Here is a 25,304-nt window from a genome sequence, read left to right on the forward strand (position 1 = left end):
GACAGTAAAATCCACTAACAAATTTCTATCTCTAGATATCTTAAAGTCTAGACTCACCTTTCCTTTGTCTACTAAATATCTCCACTTGGACTATCTAAAGGCTTCTCAAACTCAAGGATATGCTAAACGAAATTATTTGTCTTTCTTCCTCTTAAAAATATGTTGCTTTATCCATATTTCTTAGATAATTTGATGGTGCCACCATTCATCCTGTTGCCTAAAAATAAAATCTTGAAGATTTGCTTTCACATGATATTCCTCTTAAAATATTTTTGAAAGATTATTCCTCTCCTTCTTCTTGGCCTACACCACTCTAACTGAGGACTTAGTCATCTCTTATAAACGATTTATTTAAGTTTCTAATAGGTTTCCCTGATGTCACGTTCATCCTGCCCACCCCAATATCCCCATTCTCAGTTAATAATCCATACAGCTGAAAGAAATTTTTTAAAGTAAATATATTTTTTATTACTTTCTGCTTTATAACAAAGTGAATCAGTCATACATATACATCTGTTCCCATATCCCTTCCCTCTTGCAACTCCCTCCCTCCCACCCTCCCTATCCCACCCCTCCAGGTGGTCACAAAGCACCAAGCTGATCTCCCTGTGCTATGCGGCTGCTACCCACTATCAATCTACCTTAAGTTTGGTAGTGTATATATGTCCATGCCTCCCTCTCGCTTTGTCACAGCTTACCCTTTGCCCTCCCCATATCCTAAAGTCCATTATCAAGTAGGTCTGTGTCTTTATTCCTGTTTTACCCCTAGGTACTTCATGACTTTTTTTTCCCCTTAAATTCCATATATATGTGTTAGCATATGGTATCTGTCTTTCTCTTTCTGACTTACTTCACTCTGTATGACAGACTCTAGGTCTAACAACCTCATTACAAATAGCTCAATTTCGTTTCTTTTTATGGCTGAGTAATATTCCATTGTATATATGTGCCACATCTTCTTTATCCATTCATCCGATGATGGACACTTAGGTTGTTTCCATCTTTGGGCTATTGTGATTAGAGCTGCAATGAACATTTTAGTACATGTCTCTTTTTGAATTATGGTTTTCTCAGGGTATATGCCCAGTAGTAGGATTGCTGGGTCATATGGTAGTTCTATTTTTAGTTTTTTAAGGAACCTCCATACTGTTCTCCATAGTGGCTGTACCAATTCACATTCCCACCAGCAGTGCAAGAGTGTGCCCTTTTCTCCACACCTTCTCCAGCATTTATTGTTTCTAGATTTTTTGATGATGGCCATTCTGACTGGTGTGAGATGATATCTCATTGTAGTTTGGATTTGCATTTCTCTAATGATTAATGATGTTGAGCATTCTTTCATGTGTTTGCTGGCAGTCTGTATATCTTCTTTGGAGAAATGTGTATTTAGGTCTTCTGCCCATTTTTGGATAGGGTTTTTTGTTTTTCTGCTATTGAGCTGCATGAGCTGTTTATGAATTTTGGAGATTAATCCTTTGTCAGTTGCTTCATTTGCAAATATTTTCTCCCATTCTGAGGGTTGTCTTTTGGTCTTGTTTATGGTTTCCTTTGCTGTGCAAAAGCTTTGAACTTTCATTAGGTCCCATTTGTTTATTTTTGTTTTTATTTCCATTTCTCTAGAAGGTGGGTCCAAAAGGATCTTGTTGTGATTTATGTCATAGAGTGTTCTGCCTATGTTTTCCTCTAAGAGTTTGATAGTTTGTGGCCTTACATTTAGGTCTTTAATCCATTTTGAACTTATTTTTGTGTATGGTGTTAGGGAGTGATCTAAGCTCATACTTTTACATGTCCCTGTCCAGTTTTCCCAGCACCACTTATTGAAGAGGCTGTCCTTTCTCCACTGTGCATTGCTGCCTCCTTTATCAAAGATAAGTTGACCATATGTGCGAGGATTTATCTCTGGGCTTTCTATCCTGTTCCATTGATCTATCTTTCTGTTTTTGTGCCAGTACCATACTGTCTTGATTACTGTAGCTTTGTAGTATAGTCTGAAGTCAGGGAGCCTGATTCCCCCAGCTCCATTTTTCATTCTCAAGATTGCTTTGGCTATTCAGGGTCTTTTGTGTTTCCATACAAATTGTGAAATTTTTTGTTCTAGTTCTGTGAAAATTGCCAGTGGTAGTTTGATAGGGATTGCATTGAATCTGTAGATTGCTTTGGGTAGTAGAGTCATTTTCACAGTGTTGATTTTTCCAATCCAGGAACATGGTATATCTCTCCAACTATCTGTATCATCTTTAATTTCTTTCATCAGTGTCTTATAATTTTCTGCATACAGGTCTTTTGTCTCCTTAGGTAGGTTTATTCCTAGATATATTATTCTTTTTCTTGTAATGGTAAATGGGAGTGTTCTTTTGATTTCACTTTCAGAGTTTTCATCATTAGTGTAGAGGAATGCCAGAGATTTCTGTGCAATAATTTTGTATCCTGCTACTTTACCAAATTCATTGATTAGCTCTAGTAGTTTTCTGGTAGAATCTTTAGGATTCTTTATGTATAGTATCAAGTCATCTGCAAACAGTGACAGCTTTACTTCTTTTCCAATTTGGATTCCTTTTATTTCCTTTTCTTCTCTGATTGCTGTGGCTAAAACTTCCAAAACTATGTTGAATAAGAGGGGTGAGAGTGGGCAGCCTTGTCTTGTTCCTGATCTTAGTGGAAATAGTTTCAGTTTTTCACCATTGAGGACGATGCTGGCTGTGGGTTTCTCATATATGGCCTTTATTAAGTTGAGGAAAGTTCCCTCTATGCCTACTTTCTGCAGGGTTTTTTTTATCACAAATGGGTGTTGAATTTTGTCAAAAGCTTTCTCTGCATGTATTGAGATGATCATATGGTTTTTCTCCTTCAATTTGGTATTATGGTGTATCACGTTGATTGATTTGCATATATTGAAGAATCCTTGCATTCCTCGAATAAACCCCACTTGATCATGGTGTATGATCCTTTTAATGTGCTGTTGGATTCTGTTTGCTAGTATTTAGTAGAGGATTTTTGCATCTATGTTCATCAGTGATATTGGCCTGTAGTTTTCTTTCTTTGTGACATCCTTGTCTGGTTTTGGTATCAAGGTGATGGTGGCCTCGTAGAATGAGTTTGGGAGTGTTCCTCTCTCTGCTATATTTTGGAAGAGTTTGAGAAGGATAGGTGTTAGCTCTTCTCTAAATGTTTGATAGAATTCGCCTGTGAAGCCATCTGGTCCTGGGCTTTTGTTTGTTGGAAGATTTTTAATCACAGTTTCAATTTCAGTGCTTGTGATTGGTCTGTTCATATTTTCTATTTCTTCCTGAGTCAGTCTTGGCAGGTTGTGCATTTCTAAGAATTTGTCCATTTCTTCCAGGTTGCCCATTTTATTGGCATAGAGCTGCTTGTAGTAATCTCTCATGATCTTTTGTATTTCTGCAGTGTCAGTTGTCACTTCTTTTTCATTTCTAATTCTATTGATTTGAGTCTTCTCCCTTTTTTTCTTGTTGAGTTTGGTTAATGGTTTATCAATTTTGTTTATCTTCTCAAAGAACCAGCTTTTAGTTTTATTCATTTTTGCTATCGTTTCCTTCATTTCTTTTTCATTTATTTCTGATCTGATCTTTATGATTTCTTTCCTTCTGCTAACTTTGTGGGATTTTTGTTCTTCTTTCTCTAATTGCTTTAGGTGCAGGGTCATGTTGTTTTTTTGAGATGTTTCCTGTTTCTTAAGGTGGGATTGTATTGCTATAAACTTCCCCCTTAGAACTGCTTTTGCTGCATCCCATAGGTTTTGGGTCATCGTGTCTCCATTGTCATTTGTTTCTAGGTATTTTTTAATTTCCTCTTTGATTTCTTCAGTGATCACTTCGTTATTAAGTAGTGTATTGTTTAGCCTCCATGTGTTTGTATTTTTTACAGATCTTTTCCCGTAATTCATGTCTAGTCTCATAGCATTGTGGTCGGAAAAGATACTTGATACAATTTCAATTTTCTTAAATTTACCAAGGCTTGTTTTATGACCCAAGGTATGATCTATCCTGGAGCATGTTCCATGAGCACTTGAGAAAAATGTGTATTCTGTTGTTTTTGGATGGAATGTCCTATAATTATCCATTAAGTCCATCTTGTTTAATGTATCATTTAAAGCTTGTGTTTCCTTATTTATTTTCATTTTGGATGATCTGTCCATTGGTGAAAGTGGGGTGTTAAAGTCCCCTACTATGATTGTGTTACTGTCGATTTCTCCTTTTATGGCTGTTAGTATTTGCCTTATGTATTGAGGTGCTCCTATGTTGGGTGCATAAATATTTACAATTGTTATATCTTCTTCTTGGATCGATCCCTTGATCATTATGTAGTGTCCTTCTTTGTCTCTTCTCGTAGTCTTTATTTTAAAGTCTATTTTTTCTGATATGAGAATTGCTACTCCAGCTTTCTTTTGATTTCCATTTGCATGGAATATCTTTTTCCATCCCCTTACTTTCAATATGTATGTGTCTCTAGGTCTGAAGTGGGTCTCTTGTAGACAGCATATATATGGGTCTTGTTTTTGTATCCATTCAGCCAATCTGTGTCTTTTGGTGGGAGCATTGAGTCCATTTACATTTAAGGTAATTAGTGATATGTATGTTTCTATTCCTATTTCCTTAACTGTTTTGGGTTCGTTATTGTAGGCATTTTCCTTCTGTTGTGTTTCTTGCCTAGAGAAGTTCCTTTAGTATTTGTTGTAAAGCTGGTTTGGTGGTGCTGAACTCTCTCAGCTTTTGCTTGTCTGTAAACGTTTTAATTTCTCCATGAAATCTGAATGAAATCCTTGCTGGGTAGAGTAATCTTGGTTGCAGGTTTTTCTCCTTCATCACTTTAAATATGTCCTGCCACTCCCTTCTGTCTTGTAGAGTTTCTGCTGAGAGATCAGCTGTTAACCTGATGGGGATTCCCTTGTGTGTTATTTGTTGTTTTTCCCTTGCTGCTTTTAATATGTTTTCTTTGTGTTTAATTTTTGACAGTTTGATTAATATGTGTCTTGGCATATTTCTCCTTGGATTTATCCTGTATGGGACTCTCTGTGCCTCCTGGACTTGATTAACTATTTCCTTTCCCATATTAGGGGAGCTTTCAACTCTAATCTCTTCAAATATTTTCTCAGTCCCTTTCTTTTTTCTCTTCTTCTTCTGGAACCCCTTTAATTCAAATGTTGGTGCTTTTAATGTTGTCCCAGTGGTCTCTGAGACTGTCCTCAGTTCTTTTCATTCTTTTTTCTTTATTCTGCTCTGCAGCAGTTATTTCCACTATTTTATCTTCCACCTCACTTATCCATTCTTCTGCCTCAGTTATTCTGCTATTGATCCCATCTAGAGTATTTTTCATTTCATTTATTGTGTTTTTAACCATTGCTTGATTCATCTTTAGTTTTTCTAGGTCATTGTTAACTGTTTCTTGCATTTTGTCTATTCTATTTCCAAGATTTTGGATCATCTTTACTATCATTATTCTGAATTCTTTTTCAGGTAGACTGCCTATTTCCTCTTCATTTGTTAGATCTGGTGGGTTTTTATCTTGCTCCTTCACCTGCTGTGTGTTTTTCTGTCTTCTCATTTTGCTTATCTTACTGTGTTTGGGGTCTCCTTTTTGCAGACTGCAGGTTCGTAGTTCCTGTTGTTTTTGGTGTCTGTCCACAGTGCTAAGGCTGTTTCAGTGGGTTGTGTAGGCTTCCTGATGGAGGGACTAGTGCCTGTGTTCTGGTGGATGCAGCTCAATCTTGTCTTTCTGGTGGACAGGTCCACATATGGTGCTGTGTTTTGGCGTGTTTGTGGCCTTATTATATTTTTAGGCAGTGTCTCTGCTAATGGGTGTGGTTGTGTTCCTGTCTTGCTAGTTGCTGGGCATAGGGTGGCCAGCACTGTAGCTTGCTGGTCATTGAGTGAAGCTGGGTGCTGGTGTTCAGATGGAGATCTCTAGGAGATTTTTGTTGTTTGAAATTATGTGGAGCTGGGAGGTCTCTTGTGGACCAGTGTCCTGAAGTTGGCTCTCCCACCTCAAAGGCACAGCACTGACTCCTGGCTGGAGAATCAAGAGCATTTTATCCACCCAGCTCAGAATAAAAGGGAGAAAATGTAGAAAGAAATAATTAGTAGAAGAAAGAGCGAAGGAACGAAGGAAGGAAAGAAAGCAAGAAAGCAAGAAAGAAATAAAGATAGAAAGAAAGGAGGGATGGAGGGAGGGAGGGAGGAAAGAAAGAAAGAAAGAAAGAAAGAAAGAAAGAAAGGAGGTAGGAGGAAAGAAAGAAGGAAAGCAAGAAAGAAAGGAGGTAGGGAGGAAAGAAAGAAAGAAAGAAAGAAAGAAAGAAAGAAAGAAAGAAAGAAAGCAGGGGGAGGGAGGGAGGAAGCAGGGAAGGTAGGAAAAAGAGAAAGAGAAGATAAAGTAAAATAGAATAAAGTATGATAAAATATAATAGCATTATTAAAATAGAAAGGTAATTATTAAAAAAATTAAAGACAAAACAAAACAAAACAAAAAAACGGACAGATAGAACCCTGGGGCAAATGGTGGTAGCACAGTTATATAGACAATATCTCACACAGAAGCATATCCTTACACTGTCACAAAAAGAGAACAAGGGGAAAAACTCATATATCTTGTTCTCAAAGTCCACCTCTTCAATTTGTGATGATTCGTTGTGTATTCATGTATTCCACAGATGCAGGGTACATCAAGTTGATTGTGGAGCTTTAATCCGCTGCTTCTGAGGCTGCTGGGAGAGATTTCCCTTTCTCTTCTTTATTCTCACAGCTCCCGGGTCTCAGCTTTGGATTTGGCCCCGCCTCTGCGTGTAGGTCGCCAGAGAGCATCTGTTCTTTGCTCAGACAGGATGGGGTTAAAAGAATAGCTGCTTCAGGTGCTGTGGCTCACTCAGGCCGGGGGGAGGGAGGGGTACTGAGTGCAGGGCGAGCCTGTGGTGGCAGAGGCCGGCGTGACGTTGCACCAGCCCGAGGCGCGCCGTGCGCTCTCCTGTGGAAGCCATCCCTGGATCCCGGGACCCTGGCAGTGGCGGGCTGCACAGGCTCCCCGGAAAGGGGGTGTGGACAGTGAGCTGCGCTTGCACACAGGCCTCTTGGAGGTGGCAGCAGCAATCCCATCGTCCCTCGCACGTCTCTGGGGTCCGCGCTTTTAGCCGTGGCTCGCACCCATCTCTGGAGCTCCTATAAGCAGCACTCTTAATCCCCTCTTCTTGTGCACCAGGAAACAAAGAGGAAAGAAAAAGTCTCTTGCCTCTTCGGCAGCTCCAGACTTTTTTCCGAACTCCCTCCCAGCTAGTCGTGGTGCACTAACCACTTCAGGTTCTCTTCCCACTGCCAACCCCAGTCCTCTCCCTGCGCTGCGACTGAAACCTGAAACCCGAGCCTCAGCTCCCAGCACCGCCCGCCCCGGTGGCCGAGCAGACAAGCCTCTTGGGCTGGTCATTGCCGGTCGGCACTGATCCTCTGTGCAGGAATCTCTCCGCTTTGCCCTCCGCACCCGTTGCTGCGCTCTCCTCTGCTACTCCGAAGCTTTCCCCCTCCGCCACCCACAGTCTCTGCCCACGAAGGGGCTTCCTAGTGTGTGGAAACCTTTCCTCCTTCACGGCTCTCTCCCACTGGTGCAGGTCCTGTCCCTATCCTTTGGTCTCTGTTTATTCTTGTTTCTTTTGCCCTACCCAGGTACGTGGGGAGTTTCTTGCCTTTTGGGGTGTCTGAGGTCTTCTGTCAGCATTCAGTAGGTGTTCTGTAGGAGTTGTTCCACGTGTAGATGTATTTCTGGTGTATCTGTGGGGAGGAAGGTGATCTCTGCATCCTACTCTTCCGCCATCTTCCCCCAGCTCCTCTTCCGCCATCTTCCCCCAGCTCCAATAATTCTTTTTTTTAAATCTGAATTTGCTCTGCTCTCAATCCTTTGATTATTCTCCAGTAGCTAGAGGATAAAATCTAAATTTCTTAGCTTCAGATAGAAAATCCCTATGATCTAATCTCCCTTGGTAATTACTAACTAGTCTCTCATTTGTAACTTACCATGCAGCCATTTGGGCAAATAAAAATGATTCAATTATCTGTAATTGTAGCTCTGATCATGATGCTTTTTTTTTTCTTCCAGTTAGAAATTCCATCACTCTTCTGGGCACTTAGAACCCCTTTACTTCTAAATTTCAGTTCCTTTGTGACGTCTCCCTTTACTCGCAAGGGACATTTTGTCACACCTTGCTTGGACTGGATTGTGTTCTCAATATAACACTATTCTCACTCGCTTGCAATTGTTGGTATACATGGATATACATACACTAAGCTCTGTAATTTTCATGAAGCATCTCCAACATCTAATAGTGCCTCAGCAAATAACTGGCAGCAAATATGCTATGAACAAATAAATAGAGCAATGCTGTTAATCACAGGAAATTCTAAGGAATTAAATGTTTGTAACTTAAAACTGGCCATGAATAAGGAAATAAGGACACATTTCTGCTTTGCTTCTGCTTGAAACACACACAACTTTCTAAGACAATTCTAAACAACAGGATTTTTCTTCTGGCAATTGAAATGTACTTATCTTTATGAATTATGAAAGGTAAAACAAATGAAAAACTAAATGAGGTGATTATCTCACATCAATTGTTGGAGAAAATTAAACTTTAATTATATATTAACTATTGAACTACTGAAACTATTGAAAACATTCTTAAGAAATTGTCTTTAGTGTAGTTAAGGGGAAATCTCAAGAAAATATTTGGACTATCCTGGAAATGACTCACTTCCCTGGAATTTTCTCCAGAAATTATCCCTGGTATAATATAGATTTGTATGGCAGCAGCACATTTTGTGGCAAACCCTGGACACTTTTTAAATCCCAACAACATAAATTATAGAATTAAGTATAGAAAATACTTTAAAAATTTATTAATATTAATTTATGTTTTAATCGCCTACACCCATTCTTGGAAAGCACTGAAGTTTGGATATAAAATAGCTAAATCTTAAGGAAAAAAGCAAGCTTAAAAAATGCATAAGATCATTTGATCTGCAGGAAAAAATTAACAACATAGCAGCTATTTTTAAATCAAGCAAAATGTTGATCTATAATATCAACAAAATCAGTTCACATTTTTTAAGAAATTAAATGATAAATAGTACAATACTTTTAAAAGATATTTAGTCATCCTTAAACCCAACACATTCTGAAGCCTCTCACCTGGCTGGATGTTTTCTCTTATGATAGTTACATGATTATCTCGATCTGGTCGTGTGTGTTCATGCCAAAAGCCTATCACATGGCCCAGTTCATGAACAACAATTCCAAATTTATCACAGTTCTTTCCAATAGAGATCGCCTGAGGTCCATTTCCACGCCGACCTACATAGGAGCAGCATCTGGAATAAAGTAGAAAGTGCAGATGGTGGTGGACAGGGAGAAGCTGAGTGAATTACAGTAGGGTGAAACTTTTAAAATATTTGTCATGAACTGTAAAGTCCAACACATTCAGAAGCAGAACAGTTTTTCATTTATAAATATTTCATTAATAAAAATTTCTAGTAATCCTAGTAGATTTATGTACGAGTCCCCAAATAATCTATTGAAGTGCCTTTGTACTAATTCATATATTAGAAGATGTGCCTTAACTAATTTTTAGGAGTATTCAGAAGATAAATCAGAAAATAAAATACTTATGATGATGATTAATGGCTATTATACATACAGTTAAACTCAAGACATCAACCAACATGTATTTCTAATACAATTTTTTATCCTCAAAACCCATTTAGGTAACTACTTTGTCAATATGGTTATTTAACAATAATCCATTATTTCAGTATTAAAAATAAAAACAAAGTTTATTTTTCCTCTTTGAGAAAAACAATTAAGTTTGTGAAAAATGTTGGTTAATTTAAAAAGGAATTACTTTTCCTCTTATGGGAGAAATTTTTTAAAGAAGAGAACTTTTAAGAGAAGTCAATCAAGGAAAATTAGTTTCAAAGGTAAATTATCTAGGGTTAACTGTTGACTGGTGAAGGAAATTCAACAACTGGTAGAATTATGAGACTGTGTCAAATGGTCAGGCAAATGTTTAGTGTGATAGTCCATTTCACCTTCTGAAAGAATCTCTTGGACTTTCAGAATGTGAAGCATGCAGAGCATCTTCCTGCAAGTTTTCTTCAATTTATTGATATTTATACATATCCAGTGATTCTTTTCTACCCAAAATATAGATATTCCATTTATTCATTTTGTGTATGTGGGCATACGTGCACGTGTGTCAATGTGCATGAGAGAGTGTGCACACACATGCAAGGGTGGACACTTAGGGACACACTTTAAAATAAGCTTTAAATGGTATAATAATATGGTAACTACAATCATAGTTATAAATAAAATTACACTTAAAACTTCAAAATTTAGGGTTTACATTAAAATAGCTTATCTAAGGGCCACCCCTCTAGACAGCAATAGAGGGCAGTAAATAACTGGTCTTGAATAGATGGGAATCATAATGTGCTGGACACTGAACACCTTTTCTAATTTATTAAGTTAAAAGAGGAAATTGCCCAAAATTAATTGCCCAAATTTTTTAAATGCATTTCACAAATTTCACTTTTCAGAGTAAGCACGTTTGTCATTCCAATTATTTGTGTAGGCTTTAAATGTCAGTTAGAAGAAGTAATTCAACTTATTATTTATGAATCTATTATAACAGTTAATTAAGCTTAATAAATCAATTAAAGAAAGAAAAGTGAGGTAACTGGTAGGGAAAAAAATTAGGGAATTGTATTTTTGCTCTCAGGTAGATTTTTTTTTTACCAAGACTTTTAAACTTATACATACATAGTTATTTATTACATACTGAAATAGTAAAGTATTACGTGTAGCAAAACTCAAAATGTGCAAATTTTGGAGAGATTTAAACTGAAATATTTGCTACCATAAAGCAATAGTGATGAAAGTGAAATATCTGAGGATTATACAGCAACTAAATTACCCACACTGAATCATTTTTGCTGGTTATATTCAGAGAAAAAAGTACTTTGCAAATCAAAATCCAGGAGATAGTCAAGCAATGTGGTTGATTGTTTTAATCTAAGACACCTTTTATTAGCATAATTTTACCTATAACAATTTCGAATAAATAAGATGGGGTTTCATAATGGAAAGCAAAAATACATTTCACACTGGCTTTTACAATGGTCCTGTGAAGAAAAATGTGGTGATTTGGTTTCTGAAATACTACAGGTCCAGGAATGGAAGAATTCTAGATGCTCACATGACTAAATAGCTAAATATATGCACATACAATTATGTATGGAATGACAGGTTAATATGCACAGTTTATTTTTAATATGCACAGTTTATAAAAACATGGTTTTAACATGTCTGAGTTTCTTTCTAATTCCATCCAGGTTTGATGCTGTTTTCTTGTACATGGCTTTTGATTCTCTGTTTCAAATTTGAGTGCTGCTTTTAAAGCTTGGCCATTATAAGCCCTACCTGTCCTCTCAAGAAAATATTTTACCAATTTTAGAGAAACCTCACTAAGCCATAGAGAGTAAGAAGGTAATCCAAAACCCACTATTCCCTACTTTGGTCTCGGATTGGTGGAGCAAAACCTATACGCACAAAGAAAGTTGCCTGTAAGTTTTATGCCCTCCCCAGAGCAGTCTTTTCTCAGCATAAAGATATGTTTTAAATGTAAACTCAGATTACTCCACTTCTTTACTCAATATTCTCCAATGATTATGTCATAAATCGTGTCAATATTCAAAAGTATTCATTACCCCTCTCTAGGAGATAATTATACATCCCTACCCTACTGTTGCTGGGTTTAGTGGTGTGACTTGCTCTGGACAATGTCATGTGAGCACAAACTGTGTCATTTCTGGAGAGAATCTTTAAGAGCAGATATGGTTGACCATATTGTTTCTATTCTTTCTGCTACAACTGCAAGGTTCCAAAAAGAGGCTTCTCCATCAGACTGGACACCATAGTGACAACTCTGGAGTGAGCTACAGCTGACCAGTGGCAGATATACAGTAAGAGTAAGGAGTAAGTGTTTGTTGCTCTAGCTCCTGGGATATGGGAGTTGTTTGTTACCATGTTATAAATTGCCTAAGCTGACTGATACAGGCTCTCTATTTTGCTCAGAGGAAAATCAAAGTACTTATTTTTAAAAAACTATAAGATCTTACACAATCTTCACACACAAATATCTTACCATAGAGATCTCATCTCTTATTATCATCCCTGTCACTCCACTCAAGCCATGAAGTTTCCTTGTTGTGCCCTGAGCATGCAGACATACTCTTGCCTCAGAGCCTTTTTACTGTCTATTTTCTCTGTCAGGAACTCTATTTCCCAGATATACATATGGCTTGTTTCCTCCTCTCTTTCAATTTCTGTGCAAATGTCCTTCCATCCCACTTACACTACTTTCCTTTTTGTTCTAGAATTTATTGTTTATTAAAACATTTTATATTTCATTTATCTTTGCAGGGGTTTTGCCTCCCCACCTAGAATGTAAGCTTTTGGTGGACAGAATGTGTACCTGTTTTGCTCATGCTATAATGCTAGCTCCTAGAATACAGCCTGGCACATAATAGAACTCAATAGTTACAGAGAACATATTGGTGGTTGCCAGAGGTGGAGGTTAAGGGTGGGTGAAATGGATGAAAGGGGGTCAAAATGTACAGACTTCCAGTTACACAATAAGTAATTTCTGAGGCTGTAATGTACAGCATAGTGACTAAAGTTAACAATACCATATAATATATTTGAAAGTTGCTAAGAGAGTAGATCTCAAAAGTTCTCATCACAAGAAAAAAAAAACAAAACGTGTAACTAAATATGATGATGGATGTTAACTAAGCTTATTGTGGTGATCACTTCACAATATATACAAATTAAAATCATCATGTTATACACCTAAAACAGTATGTTGTATGTCAATTATATCTCAATAAAACTGGAAAATTTTTGAAAAATAAAAAGGCAAAAATTTTAATAAATAAATACTTATTGAAAGAACAGATCTCCTAAGTGCAGGGCAGAGCTAAGACTCTAGTAATTAGCAGCAAGCATCCAAAGAAGTGGTGGAAATGCTCAAGGTGATGGGTTCAACATGCTCTTGCTGAGACTCCTCCTTCAGCCTGTCTCTCCACTTTTTCTATTAGTATAATTCTATAAATTCCTTTAAAAAAACTATTTTTTTTCTGCTTAAGTTAGCCAGTCTCTGTTGCCTGAGAACAAGAATCCTGGCTAGCACACTTCATCTGCCTAACTATAACATCCTTGCAGAGAGAAAACAACTTACATTCAATTTTATAGTCCCCAAAGTTAGTACAGTAAGTGACACAAAATGAGAATTCAATAGGAAAGGATGAATAAGTGACTACTGTTACAGTCTGAATAATCAAACTGACCAAAGTTAAATACAATTAAAGCATATGAAATCTAGAAAATAAGAAAATAAGTTAACTCTACGTTTGTTTGTTTGATTGCTTTTTAGCAATCATTAAAAATCAGCATATAATAGATGAAGGTAATAAATACAGTTACATAAATCTCTGACTTAACAAAGAATAAAATCAAACAACTTCTATTATTAAATGGTCTCACACTTTGCTGTTTATAATTAATAATCTTGTAAAATAAATAAATGCCACTGAAGCTAATAGACATTCATTGAAAATTATGTATAGCCCAGTTCAAGCCTTTTGTCAATATAGAGGGTTAAAGCTTATATCCACTGCAGATGAAGCAAAGATATCATATACCTAAAACCATGCATACAGATATATATAAACATAATGTATTATTATAATGCAACTTAAAAATAAGAAATATACTAGAGCTAAAGGGCAAAAAGATCTGATTTCTACTTTTTGCATTTTAAAATTTTATTATTTTCCCACCTATCAAAGGCCTGATATGGAATTAGACACCCAATAAATATTTATTGAATAAAAATTGACTGTAGCAGAATAAGATGGGAAATATAATGTTTTAAATGATATAGGTGATTCCATATTTAATAATTCCTCCCATAAGTATGGAGATTATTTTAGCTTTTATTTTTAAAAATTGCAAGAGCTACAAGTTGTCTGACGTAGTGGGTAAGCACAATGAAAGTGATGACAGTGATAAGAAGTAATAAGACATATTTGCCTTCTAGATTAAAGCTAGGAACAGAACTGATAAATGTTGTCATCCATATCAATGGCACCACCTTAAAAGTTCTCCATATTCTATGGATATTTATACTAGGTATTGCTAAATGTGATACATTATATGCCACAGCTCTTATAGGAAAAAAGACCCAATACTAAATCCAACAGAGTGTTAAATGTTTGACTCAAAGTATATCTTATTCCAGATGGCCTTCCCTATTTTGTGTAATACCAACTGTCAAACTATTTAATAATTTAAATTGATTTTTATGAGATATAAATGCAGCATTATCATAGCAAGAATGATGAAATAACCATAATTTAATGAAATTGTGGACAATACTGGTAATTTCAAATGAAATTTAGAAGTCACAAAATGATTAGAATGATTAGCAGGCCAATGATCAAGTTTTATAAAAACTATCATCCTTCTTATCACTGAAAAAATAATACAGGGCAAACTTTGAACTGGAAAATGAGCACCAAAACAAATCACCAAAATGCAACATTACTACTATAACAGTCACAAATAAACTCAAGAGTCTAATTTCAGGAATTTAACTACAGATTTAAGTACCTTGGGGAAAGTCATAACTTCAGTTTTCACATCTCTAAATTGATGAAGTACATGTTCTTCAAACCCCCTTCTAATTCTTACATTTTTTAATCTCAGGATTACACACAATGTACTTTAGCTGACATGTAAATTGTTGGTACATTCCTGATCACCTACCTATAAAGTCGTGTGCTGTGTGTCATGAGGGACACAGAGGTAAGCTCCCTGCCCTCATCATTTATGAAGGTAGACATGTGGACCAACAGTGGAAATGGAGCTATTATAGCTGTTGTAGAGCAAAGTCCCACTGCAGGCAGCTCAAAAATGGGTGAGCATGAAATATGTGAAAGATTTCCACTGATGAAAAGGCATTCAAGCAACTAAAACGTCACAAAAACAAATATGAAGGATTGATAGTGAATGGGGAAAAATAGTTTAGCAGGATAAAACAACTGAAATGGAAAACTTTGAAAAGAGCCAAATTAATAAAAGAAAATGAGTATAAATATGAATTTGTTACAAACAGAATTTGAGCAATAAAATAATAAATGATTGGTGCTTTGCATGTATTTACAGAATTGAAGGGTGGGTAAAGAAAAGATGTATTGATTTGAATACATTATATATTTAGAAATATGTAATCTGAGCTATATCCACTCCTATTAGATAATCAGAAGGAAGGAAGGACAGTCTAGATTTGGACCTTAAAAGGTCCTTAATATTTAAAAATATTAAATACATATAAAGAATTGGGAGGGACTTCAAATGTAACCAAAACTTATCAAGAGTAAGTAATTAGAGTAATTTAGAAGAAAACATTGCTTAAATAAGTCATAGCTAAAAAAATTATCAAAATATATAGAAAAATAATAATGTATAATTTATCCTAATGTCACTTAAGTAGGGCCAAACTTAAAACTCATTACTTTTTAAGTTAAGTTCAATGTTCTAGGAAAATATGGTGGAACAAAGCCAGATGATGTAATGCCCCCAATACCTAGTGAAATATATACTTCCTCCACCCTGAAAATATGTGTCATTAGGGCATGAACTATTTGATCCAAAGGAATTATGCATTTATTTTTACTTCTCTATATGAACTATAATAGAGGGTATTCAAATACTTATAGTTGATTAAAGATAATTCCTCTTTATAGAAGAATTTCAGCTAATAAATTTAGAAGCAATAAAAGAAAAGAACAACATGAGAAAATGACTATTTTGCAATGATGGGAACTTACAATTGAGGGACCTGGCTGTCACCATTTGAATCCACTGATCAATCACAGTATCACTAAAGTGGTAGGTCCAGGCATATGTGCCTCTTGATGTGATGCAGTGTAAAGTAGACAGCACACCCTATCAAGTATTCTTAGCAAACAAACAAACAAAAATGGAAACAATTTAAATACTCAAATATTTAAATATAAGGTCCAACTAACTGGAAATATAGGGAGAAAAAATTTGAAAGTTTTCACAACGAAAAATCTTTTAAAGTACACAGCATTGCTTGGAGAACTGCTGTTACTGTAACTTGGCTAGATTATGGGATTTGTGGAAAGAAGTGGTGGCAGCAGAAGCAGCAGATGGAAGCTGTGGTAAGTTCATGGCATTCCTTAAATGTTACATCCAAGCATCTAGGCTTTATTCTCAGGCTAGCATTTCCCAGAATGTGTTCTGGAATACTGATATGCGTTCTTCACTATTAACAGGGTGAGATGGGTGTTCCCTTTTTAAAATAAGTTTAGGGAACACTGTATTATATATTTCTTTCAATTCGTTTAATATTAGTAAGGTTTAGCACACTGCTTGTAGAAATACCTATTAAAATTTAACACAGCATTTTCACGACTTATAGAATAGTTTATTTTGAAGAGAGTACTGTTATCCTGTAAGAAGCAAATCTAGAAAATATCACTGTAGGAGGAAACACTGAGGAATCTCAAAAAGTGTAGTATTTTGCTCTGAAGAGTATTTTTTGAAGATAATTCTAGTGGCAGTGAATTGGTGAGGCAAGACTGGAGAGCAGTTGGAGTACAGCCGGTGTGAGAGGACAAAGACATGAATGGACCAGGGGACTGACATGGGATAAAAGTGGGAACCATAAGACATAGTGGATATCAGCAGAAATGTTTCTGTTGATATCACTAAAAAATCAATCATTAAAAACAATACTGAGGTTTCTAACTCAGGTTAGTGGGATGTTGGCAATGCCACCATATAGTTAGAACAGAAGGAAAGGCAGCTGTGGTGGTGGAGGATGCACAGAAGTCTGTGATCAAAGAGTATATTTATTTAATATATAATATTCTCTTATGTAAAATTCATATTTTCTCATGGGAAAAATACTAAGCAAACATTAAAAAGTGAATCTTACCTATGGATTTTTTTTCCCCTTCTAAATTTACTTAAGTAATTCCCTGGTTCTACTTACCCACAAGGCCTATATGTGAATACAATGTAACTCTCTTCATCCCCTCTTTCAATGAAAGTCACACATGTGTGCTTTTCCCAGTGCCTCATGGCCTGCTTGAACATGGCTCGCTGGCTGCCTGGAAAAATGGCATGACATTAATAAAACAGTGGGCTCTTCCATCCCAGGTCTGGCTACACATGTCAGACACCACCTTTATCATCAGCCAAAGAATACTAGCTCTGAGCACTGCAGTGAGCCACTCTTGAGAGTGGACACTGCCTTCATAATCAGTAGGCTTGAGCTTACTGTCTCTACAAGTATGTGTGTACAAGGCTCTGTGAACAAGACATACATTATTCCTGTCAGCTGAAATCAGCTTCCAGATTTAATGAGTACATTTGAAATTCAATTTAAAAACCAGAATAGTTCTTTAGATTCTTAGAACTCAAGACTAAATATATTTTTAAATTTCAAGACATCCTAACTGACAACTCAGGTGAATGGAATATTTCTCATGTTTCATTTAATACTATGTTTTATATGTTAGAATTCTTTAAAAATATACACTTAATCTATATGATAATTATTAACTCTTTATCAAAATAGACTCTCTGGGAATATCTTACCAGTGAAGTTGCCTCCTATAATGTAAGGAATTACACCTCCAGGCCATACTCTTTCAGTTCTTGATGTAGCAGCTCTGGGAACTCGATTTTTCTCATTTTGCCCTGAGAATTTTAGAGGTACTTTTTCCTTAACTGTGTTGTTTTGCTCCAAGCCTGCAGTGACATTTAAAACATTCTGTGAAACAGAAGTCCTTGGTCAGAGAATCATTTAACTCTTAAAGGACAAGGTAAAATGTCTTATTTACACATTTATATAAATATGCCTGAAGTCAAAATGCATTAAAGAAAAACTTCATTTATATCACATACTTGAAAAAAGTGTTAAAATAATTAAGTAGTTCATGTCAAAATACTACTTCCTAATGCTCTATGAGTAAATTTTGATGAATTTCCATACAACAGCCCACAGTGGACAGAAGTCAGGTAGACTTTGTAAGCCACAGAAAAATTCTTTTGTTTTCTACTTTACTAGAGCACTAAGAAATTCACCACTAGAATTAAAAAGACAATGTTTAAAAAGTCCTATGATGTTCAAAACCTTTCTTACTCCTGCTAAATCCCTAGTCCTTTAAATCAGAATTGATATTCTGTAGTAAAGCTTAAAATTGTGAATATTACACTGTAGTGATAGTAAATGAAATAGAATAAGACAGATACGGTCTCAGATTCTGAGACAATGGGCTATGTCTATTTCAATTTCCTCGGGATTCATATCCACACAACAGAAAAGATTTAGAGAGCAGTACACAAGGTGAATAGGCCAACATAAAATGCAGTCTATTGTGGAAGAGCTTTCAAGTCTGCAGTCACTAACATTTCTTGGTGACCCTTCATAATTTTTTTGTCACTGTTTTATTTTTCCTGAATTTTCATGATTATTTTTTCTCATTTATATATCATTGTTGATACAAATAGTTTACCACTTACATACACTTCAGACACAACGAATACTGAATGTATGCGCCCTATGCCTGTGCTCCTAACATGTCTAACATTTTAATATCCTGGAGCAAAGTATCTTCACTTTGGAAAATTAATCCTTAAAAGCAGGCACTTTAAAATATTTAATTAGTATTAATCAATTGAAGAAATGTTAGGATATGAACTTTGAACAGAAGACTTGAAAAATAAACTCTAAAATCTACAAATAGTGATTAATAAATTCAATACTTTAAATATTAATTAGTCATTAAGCCAGAAGGCAGTTTCTCTGACTGTTTTCCTATATATATATTTTTGGAAGGGTAAAAAATATTTTCAATTATTTTTTTAATCTAATTAATCAGTTTGACAATTTACTTTAAGTGGATTTTATTTCAAAAGAAACAGTCATGATATTTTTACATTTGACTAAAACTGATGTAGCTCCATGCTTGATAAAAATACCAATTTACTGGAAATAAATACCAACAATAAAATAAACACCTAATACATTTTTTTATTAAAGAGAAGCTGAAAATAAGCTAAAATATTTCAAATGTCCCCAATTAAGTTCTAAAAAACTTACGTTGGATATCAACTAACAAAATAACAATGAATAAACAACTCTTTCTCAGCATATATCCTTTCCATAATTTGCAGCTTAATGGCACACAGAACTACTACGAGTATAATATTCACTGTACATCAAGTGTCTGAAACTTTAAACATTGATATACCAGAGCCAATTCTTCTTATCCTGTCTATAAGTTGGTAGAGGGCCCCTCGTTTCTTTGACATACCATGGTCTCCAAATCCACCTTAAAGAGTAAAAGAAAATGGTAAGTTAACTTCACTGTAAATTAAAGTTCTTGTAAATAAGCAATAGTAATAGGCTACATTGATTTCTCTTTGCACATCTGTTTTTATGTGGTCTTAAAGTAATGAATATCCATAAATCTTAGAAGAGGGTAAAAATTCTACAATAACAAATTTTAGTAACTAAAACTAAGGGGGTAAGAGAAATTAAGAGAGCAATCTAAATGACTTTATTTGGACATCATGGCAATTGCATCATCTATTGATAATTTGAAACATTTTTCTTCATTGTGACCTTGACATCACATAGTATTATATAGGATGACAGCAAGTTGTTCTTTCCTGTTGAGTGCATTCCAGCTATTTTCCCAATACAAACTAAATATTTTCAGATGGCAAATAAGCAAATGGAAATAAAAATGTTAGACTAGCATAGGTATGTAAATTCTCAATGCAACAGGAAAAAAAGCAAGTGTGTAGTGCAACTTTTGCCCCAAAGCTTTGATAAATTTTGAGATATTTCTAATAGCATATGACATTTTATAATGTATTCAAATAAATTTTGAAAATTAGTTTCTATAATTTATAAAAACCAATAACATAAATTTAAAAAAATTCACAAGGTGAGAATCCAAAAAGACGTCCAGCTGCAAAGTACATAGTTATGTTATGCAATTTGCAAAATTTATAAAGGTGATATAAAGAATTTTATAGCTCAAAATGTAGAGGAGAGGGTGACATAAGGAAATATGTCTTCTTTCATTTTTAAGAACGAAGTCATATCAGAAAGCAGATCATTTGACAAAAATCCAAATCTTCTGATTCTCATTCCAGGGCTTTAACAAAATGCTCTCCCAGTTTTATCTCCTATTTTGCCTTCTCCTTGAATCTTTGATAGACAAATACAAAGAGGTATCATTGAGCAAACAAGTATTTTGATCACTAATGATGTCAGAACAAGTGATTCATTAGCCTGTGGGCTAAGACAATGAAAGAGGACCAGAAATTCACGCAAACCACAAACGGTTCTTGCATGGAAATAGTTTGAACTATTTCCTTCCAATATTTTTCCCCTTTGAAATTAATACTGAAACTTAATTACCTAGACTGAAGCTAATAACAAACAAAAACAATAATAAAAATTATTAATATATAAGCCTCTTATAGGAAATATCAATTAAGTCCTTATAAGGCAAATAAGTTAGAGTGCTTGTTCACTAATAATCCACTTAATTATTTGAATTACATCGTCACATTTTTGCTGTGCCCCTTGAGAAAAATTTTTGAAATTTTTTCATTGAATATTTTAGAAAGATGAGGTAATACTTAAACGCATTCATTCCTAAGCAGTTACAACAAACATTTTTAAAAGATAGTAAAAATGTATTTGAAATGACTTTTGCATAACAATTATATTGCATATAAGGTAGGTCTGAAACACATATAAATAAGTATAGAAAGAGGCTAATTATGAGGAAAAAAGAAATGTCTTAGTTAATATTAAGGTAATTAGCATAAGAATAATTATAGGCTAGGAAAAACATTTCAAGACTCTCAAAGTCAATAATGTTTTAATAATTTTGAATAATATTTATAGCAGTATAAATAAAATTCTGTGTAAATAGTTCATTGAAATAGAAAAAAGGAAAATTCATATGTGTTTATTTCTCATATATTGCAAAATTTTTTTAAATAAAAATATACAAACCTAATAAATATTTGAGAAAGACAATACATTTTGAAATAAGAAAATAAATATAGTCAATTCAGCACAAACTAACAAGAAAGGGAAAAGTTAGAAAAAACTAAAATATAGAATTCTTTATGATGTTTGAAATTCAACTGAATAGTGCAAATTACTTTGAAACATGTACCTTTCACATATATATTTACAGTATGATTTTTATAATTGATAGTATAATTCTGTTTTATGCTATTTATCTAAATAATGATATTTTACTTCCAAATGTTACTATTTCAGAGCTTAATATAAATGAAATGACAAAATTACATAGTATTAAAATGTTCTAAATCACAGAAAATGAATGTCCCCAGTACAAAGAGAGGACAATGGGTTAAATAAATGACCTGAATAAAGCTTGAATCTAAAGAAAATCTTAATAAAAATTGAGAATGTAATGTGATAAATTTAAGATTTTGCTGAGCTATATCATTGCTCTCTTGTTCCAAATCCGTTGTCTGTGACAGTGTTAAGTGTGAGACAGTAGTTGGAGTCTGTCAATAAACATACCTATAGGAATGTACTATCTGCGATTACACTGCAAAGCAGTTGCCCTCATATATTTGGTGTATGTTTCCGAAAAGACTCACTATATATAAAAAGGCTAAAGCATATTATTTTTAAGTACTGTATTATTTAAGTTTTATTACCTTACATAAATTTCTTATATGTAATAATATTTTGATTATGTACAATAATGTCTTTAATTCTTAAAAGGGCATGCTAACCTATTTATATTGAAAAGCTATGTTGTTGGCAATTCACTTCAAAATATTTTATACATACTTATACATGTATGCATGCACACACACATACAGAGAGCAAATATGGTAAAGTGAACAACTGCTGAATCTTCAAGGTGTATGGTTGTTGCTTGCATTATCCTATCAACTTTTAGATATCTTTGACACATGTCCAATTAAAAAGCTGCAAAAAAGTAAATTGGGCAAAGACTCTTAAGACTAAAATATATTTGTCTGCTAGATACCACTGAGGAACTATATGTTTTATTTTCCATAGAATACAAGAAGAAAATAAAAATAGCATTGGACAGAAGGAGAGATTCAATGAAATCAAACAGCATGACACTGAATAAATGTTTTAGCAATAACTACAAAAAGAAATTTTACATTTTTAACCTTGCAATTTTTCTCCAAAATAAAATACAGAATAAAAATTGTATCAAGATAATATAAAATACTTTTTAAATTTTAGTACAGATATTTTAAAATGAGGACCCAAATGTCTTTTAAAATATTACAAGTCTCATATAGGCATAATTCAAATATGTTCAAACAGTTGAAATTGAAATTCTCTTCCAGGTTTTCACAAAAATTATAAAAATAGATATATAAATTTTTCTAAATAAGTTTGTATATAATTACTCTAAGAATAATTTACTTTTTGCATCTCAATATCCAAATAGGAGGTAACTGAATATAATGTTCAAGACTATGAAATTAACCTTCCTCAGAATTGAATTTTGGTCCTGACTCAGTCATTTCCTGGCTATGTGACAATAAGAAAACTATGTAACCTTGTAAATCTCCATCTCCTCACTTGTAAATCACAATAAGCAGTTACCTTCATGGGGTCATTATGAGGATTCAAAGAGTTAACACCTGCAAAGTACTTAAACCAGGCACAGTACATGGTACATGGTAAACACTACAATATCTTTGTTAAATACATTAATTAATAAAACTAAAACTATGAATAAAACTTAAATTTCTAAATAGGATCATTCATATCAAGAAAATCAAAGTTGATCACTGGAACATTAAAAATGATCTAAAGAGTATTTTAGCATTTCAAGAGTATATTTTCTTCTAAATGAATACAAACTGAATCAAATAATCAACTGTACCTGTGGTATGTCCAAATTTTCCAAAGGAGTTCTGTGTAAGGTCAATTGTCCTATCAATTTGAAAGATATTTAAGTCTTCATCGTCTAAGGCAATGTCACCCCAAAACACAGCTAAAAAACAAAATTTCAATTAAAATATAAATTATTTAAGAGCAAAAATCGATGCAAACAAAGCTAATTAGAAAAATATTGCTAAAAAATGTGGAAATGTGGTCCCTAAAGATGTAGAGATATTTCAGAAAGTAAGTGTAACTGAACCTACTGGACCTGTTACGGTGTAATATTAGCCACCTGTGGAAGGACGTAACCCACTTTTTTTACTTTGATGTTTGAGGGGAGAGGGAGAAAGTTATATCTTTGAATGAAATGGCCTCAGATTTATGGGGTGTGGGGGGGTTCTAAGAGAAGAAAATTCAGCAATCATGGCTAATTTCCAAATAAGTGAAAATCTGATAAGAATACCTATATTTACAGTGGATGTCTGAGATCAGCAGGTCTTCACTGACAAGTAGAAGAAGAGGTAGTAGCAACTAAACTGTGTGCTATGATAGCTTCATAAAGTGAGGTTCAATTGAGACAAAAGAATATTGTGCTGTTATAGCAACTTATTCATCACATTTTTATACAGTTATAATGCACTTCCTCTAAAGGTGGCATTGTCTCTGAGTCTCTATAAAATGTATAAATTAAGTCAACTTTTATTTAGGCAATGACCAGGTCCTGACCTTTCATCATTAATGACAAATAAGACATTGTCCATATTTTTAGGACCATCAAAATCATTACCCTGATCCTGGAAACACTCTATCTTTTATACCCAGCAGTTTATGCTACTTAATAAAGCAAAGCTCTATAAACCATTGTGAATGTATTTAAACCAGTAAGTGAATTCGCTTTTAAGGTCAAAAATATACATTTGCATAACAAAAAATGGCCTCCTTGTTTATTTGAGTCCAAAAGTATCCTTTTGTACTATCAGATTCAAAATATAATAACTTTAGGAAATGTAGCAAATTTAAGAGAGAGAATAAATTAATCATGAAATAGTAAAACATTGACAAATGCATTGTAAATTCTGGGATATTTGTTTCTTGACACAGGTTTACAAATTTGCTTTTTAAATTTTTTCTTCAGATTTTTCTTCTGCAAAACCAAAAAGGAGAGGAGGAATTTACATGAAAAAATTTAGAGAGAATCCTACTTAATATATTGTAATCACCTATAAGGGAAAAGAATCTGAAAAATTGTATATATATATATATATATATATATATATATATATATATATATATATATATATATATATATATATATAACTGTATCACCATGCTGTACACCTGAAACTAACACAACATTGTAAATCAACTATATTTCAAGTTAAAAAAGTGAAAAAAATTTAGAAAATGACAAAATCCATCCTTTTCAAATCACTTTTACTACATTCAAACCTTAAGATGTATGAATTTTAGCTATAAAAACTAATTAATAAAATTAGTTTTAAGCCATAAACTTCAATCCTGAAAGCTATACAATGCTTTAGGCTTTGATCAAAGGTTTATCATAGGGCTTCCCTGGTGGTGCAGTGGTTGAGTCCACCTGCCGATGCAGGGGACATGGGTTCGTGCCCCAACAGTGAGAGACCCACGTACCGCCAAAAAAAAAAAAAAAAAAGGTTTATCATATAAAATTGTATACTTAGTTTAGTTCGCTCATACAAAACTGACATGAGATAAGAAGGGGTTTATTTATGTGTAAATCAAGAAAGGAAGAAAACAGAAATTAGTTCAAGATAGGTTAACAGTTCAACATATGAAAAAAATCTTCATTAGAATTAGAATTCGCTCATCAACCCCTCTCTTCTGCCCTACTGTCAATGAAATGGCGTCTGTAGAAGAGTTAATAGTGCTGACTAAGAAGTTGGTCTTGATGCCTGAAATTGAATCCAGATTCTAATCAGCTTCATACACATGCAGCAGAAACTGCTAAGTCTCCACAATCCCTAAAGCCAGACATCCTAACAAATAGATGGCCTACCTAAATAAAATATTTTTCAATTATATAAAGGCTTGTTCGTTTTCATAAATAAATTTTGCACTGTCTTTTTTTTCAAGATTTTTCACTATTCTAAGGTAGATGCAAGTTTGCTAGTTATTTAAATCTCCTATCGTGTATTTACTATGCATGTAGTTGTGAGCACGGACTGGCAGTGACTCT

At 34.3% G+C, this 25,304-nt stretch overlaps 1 protein-coding gene across 2 annotated transcripts in view; it reads right to left on the reverse strand.

Annotated features, from left to right (window-relative positions):
* Positions 1–25,304, reverse strand: part of TLL1 (tolloid like 1) — a 256,251-nt gene that overhangs the window by 122,427 nt on the left and 108,520 nt on the right. For both annotated transcript variants that reach the window (XM_082606006.1, XM_082606005.1), the window contains exons 2-6: positions 23,091–23,201; positions 19,404–19,484; positions 17,746–17,898; positions 17,138–17,255; positions 9,184–9,362 (exon numbers count right to left, since the gene is read on the reverse strand). In XM_082606006.1, the coding sequence (XP_082462132.1) occupies positions 9,184–9,362; positions 17,138–17,255; positions 17,746–17,898; positions 19,404–19,484; positions 23,091–23,201 (642 nt within the window). The remainder of the gene's footprint in view (positions 1–9,183; positions 9,363–17,137; positions 17,256–17,745; positions 17,899–19,403; positions 19,485–23,090; positions 23,202–25,304) is intronic.

The sequence above is a fragment of the Mesoplodon mirus genome (genome assembly GCF_964341445.2).
Source record: "Mesoplodon mirus genome assembly, chromosome: 2".
In the NCBI taxonomy this organism is placed as follows: domain Eukaryota; kingdom Metazoa; phylum Chordata; class Mammalia; order Artiodactyla; family Ziphiidae; genus Mesoplodon; species Mesoplodon mirus.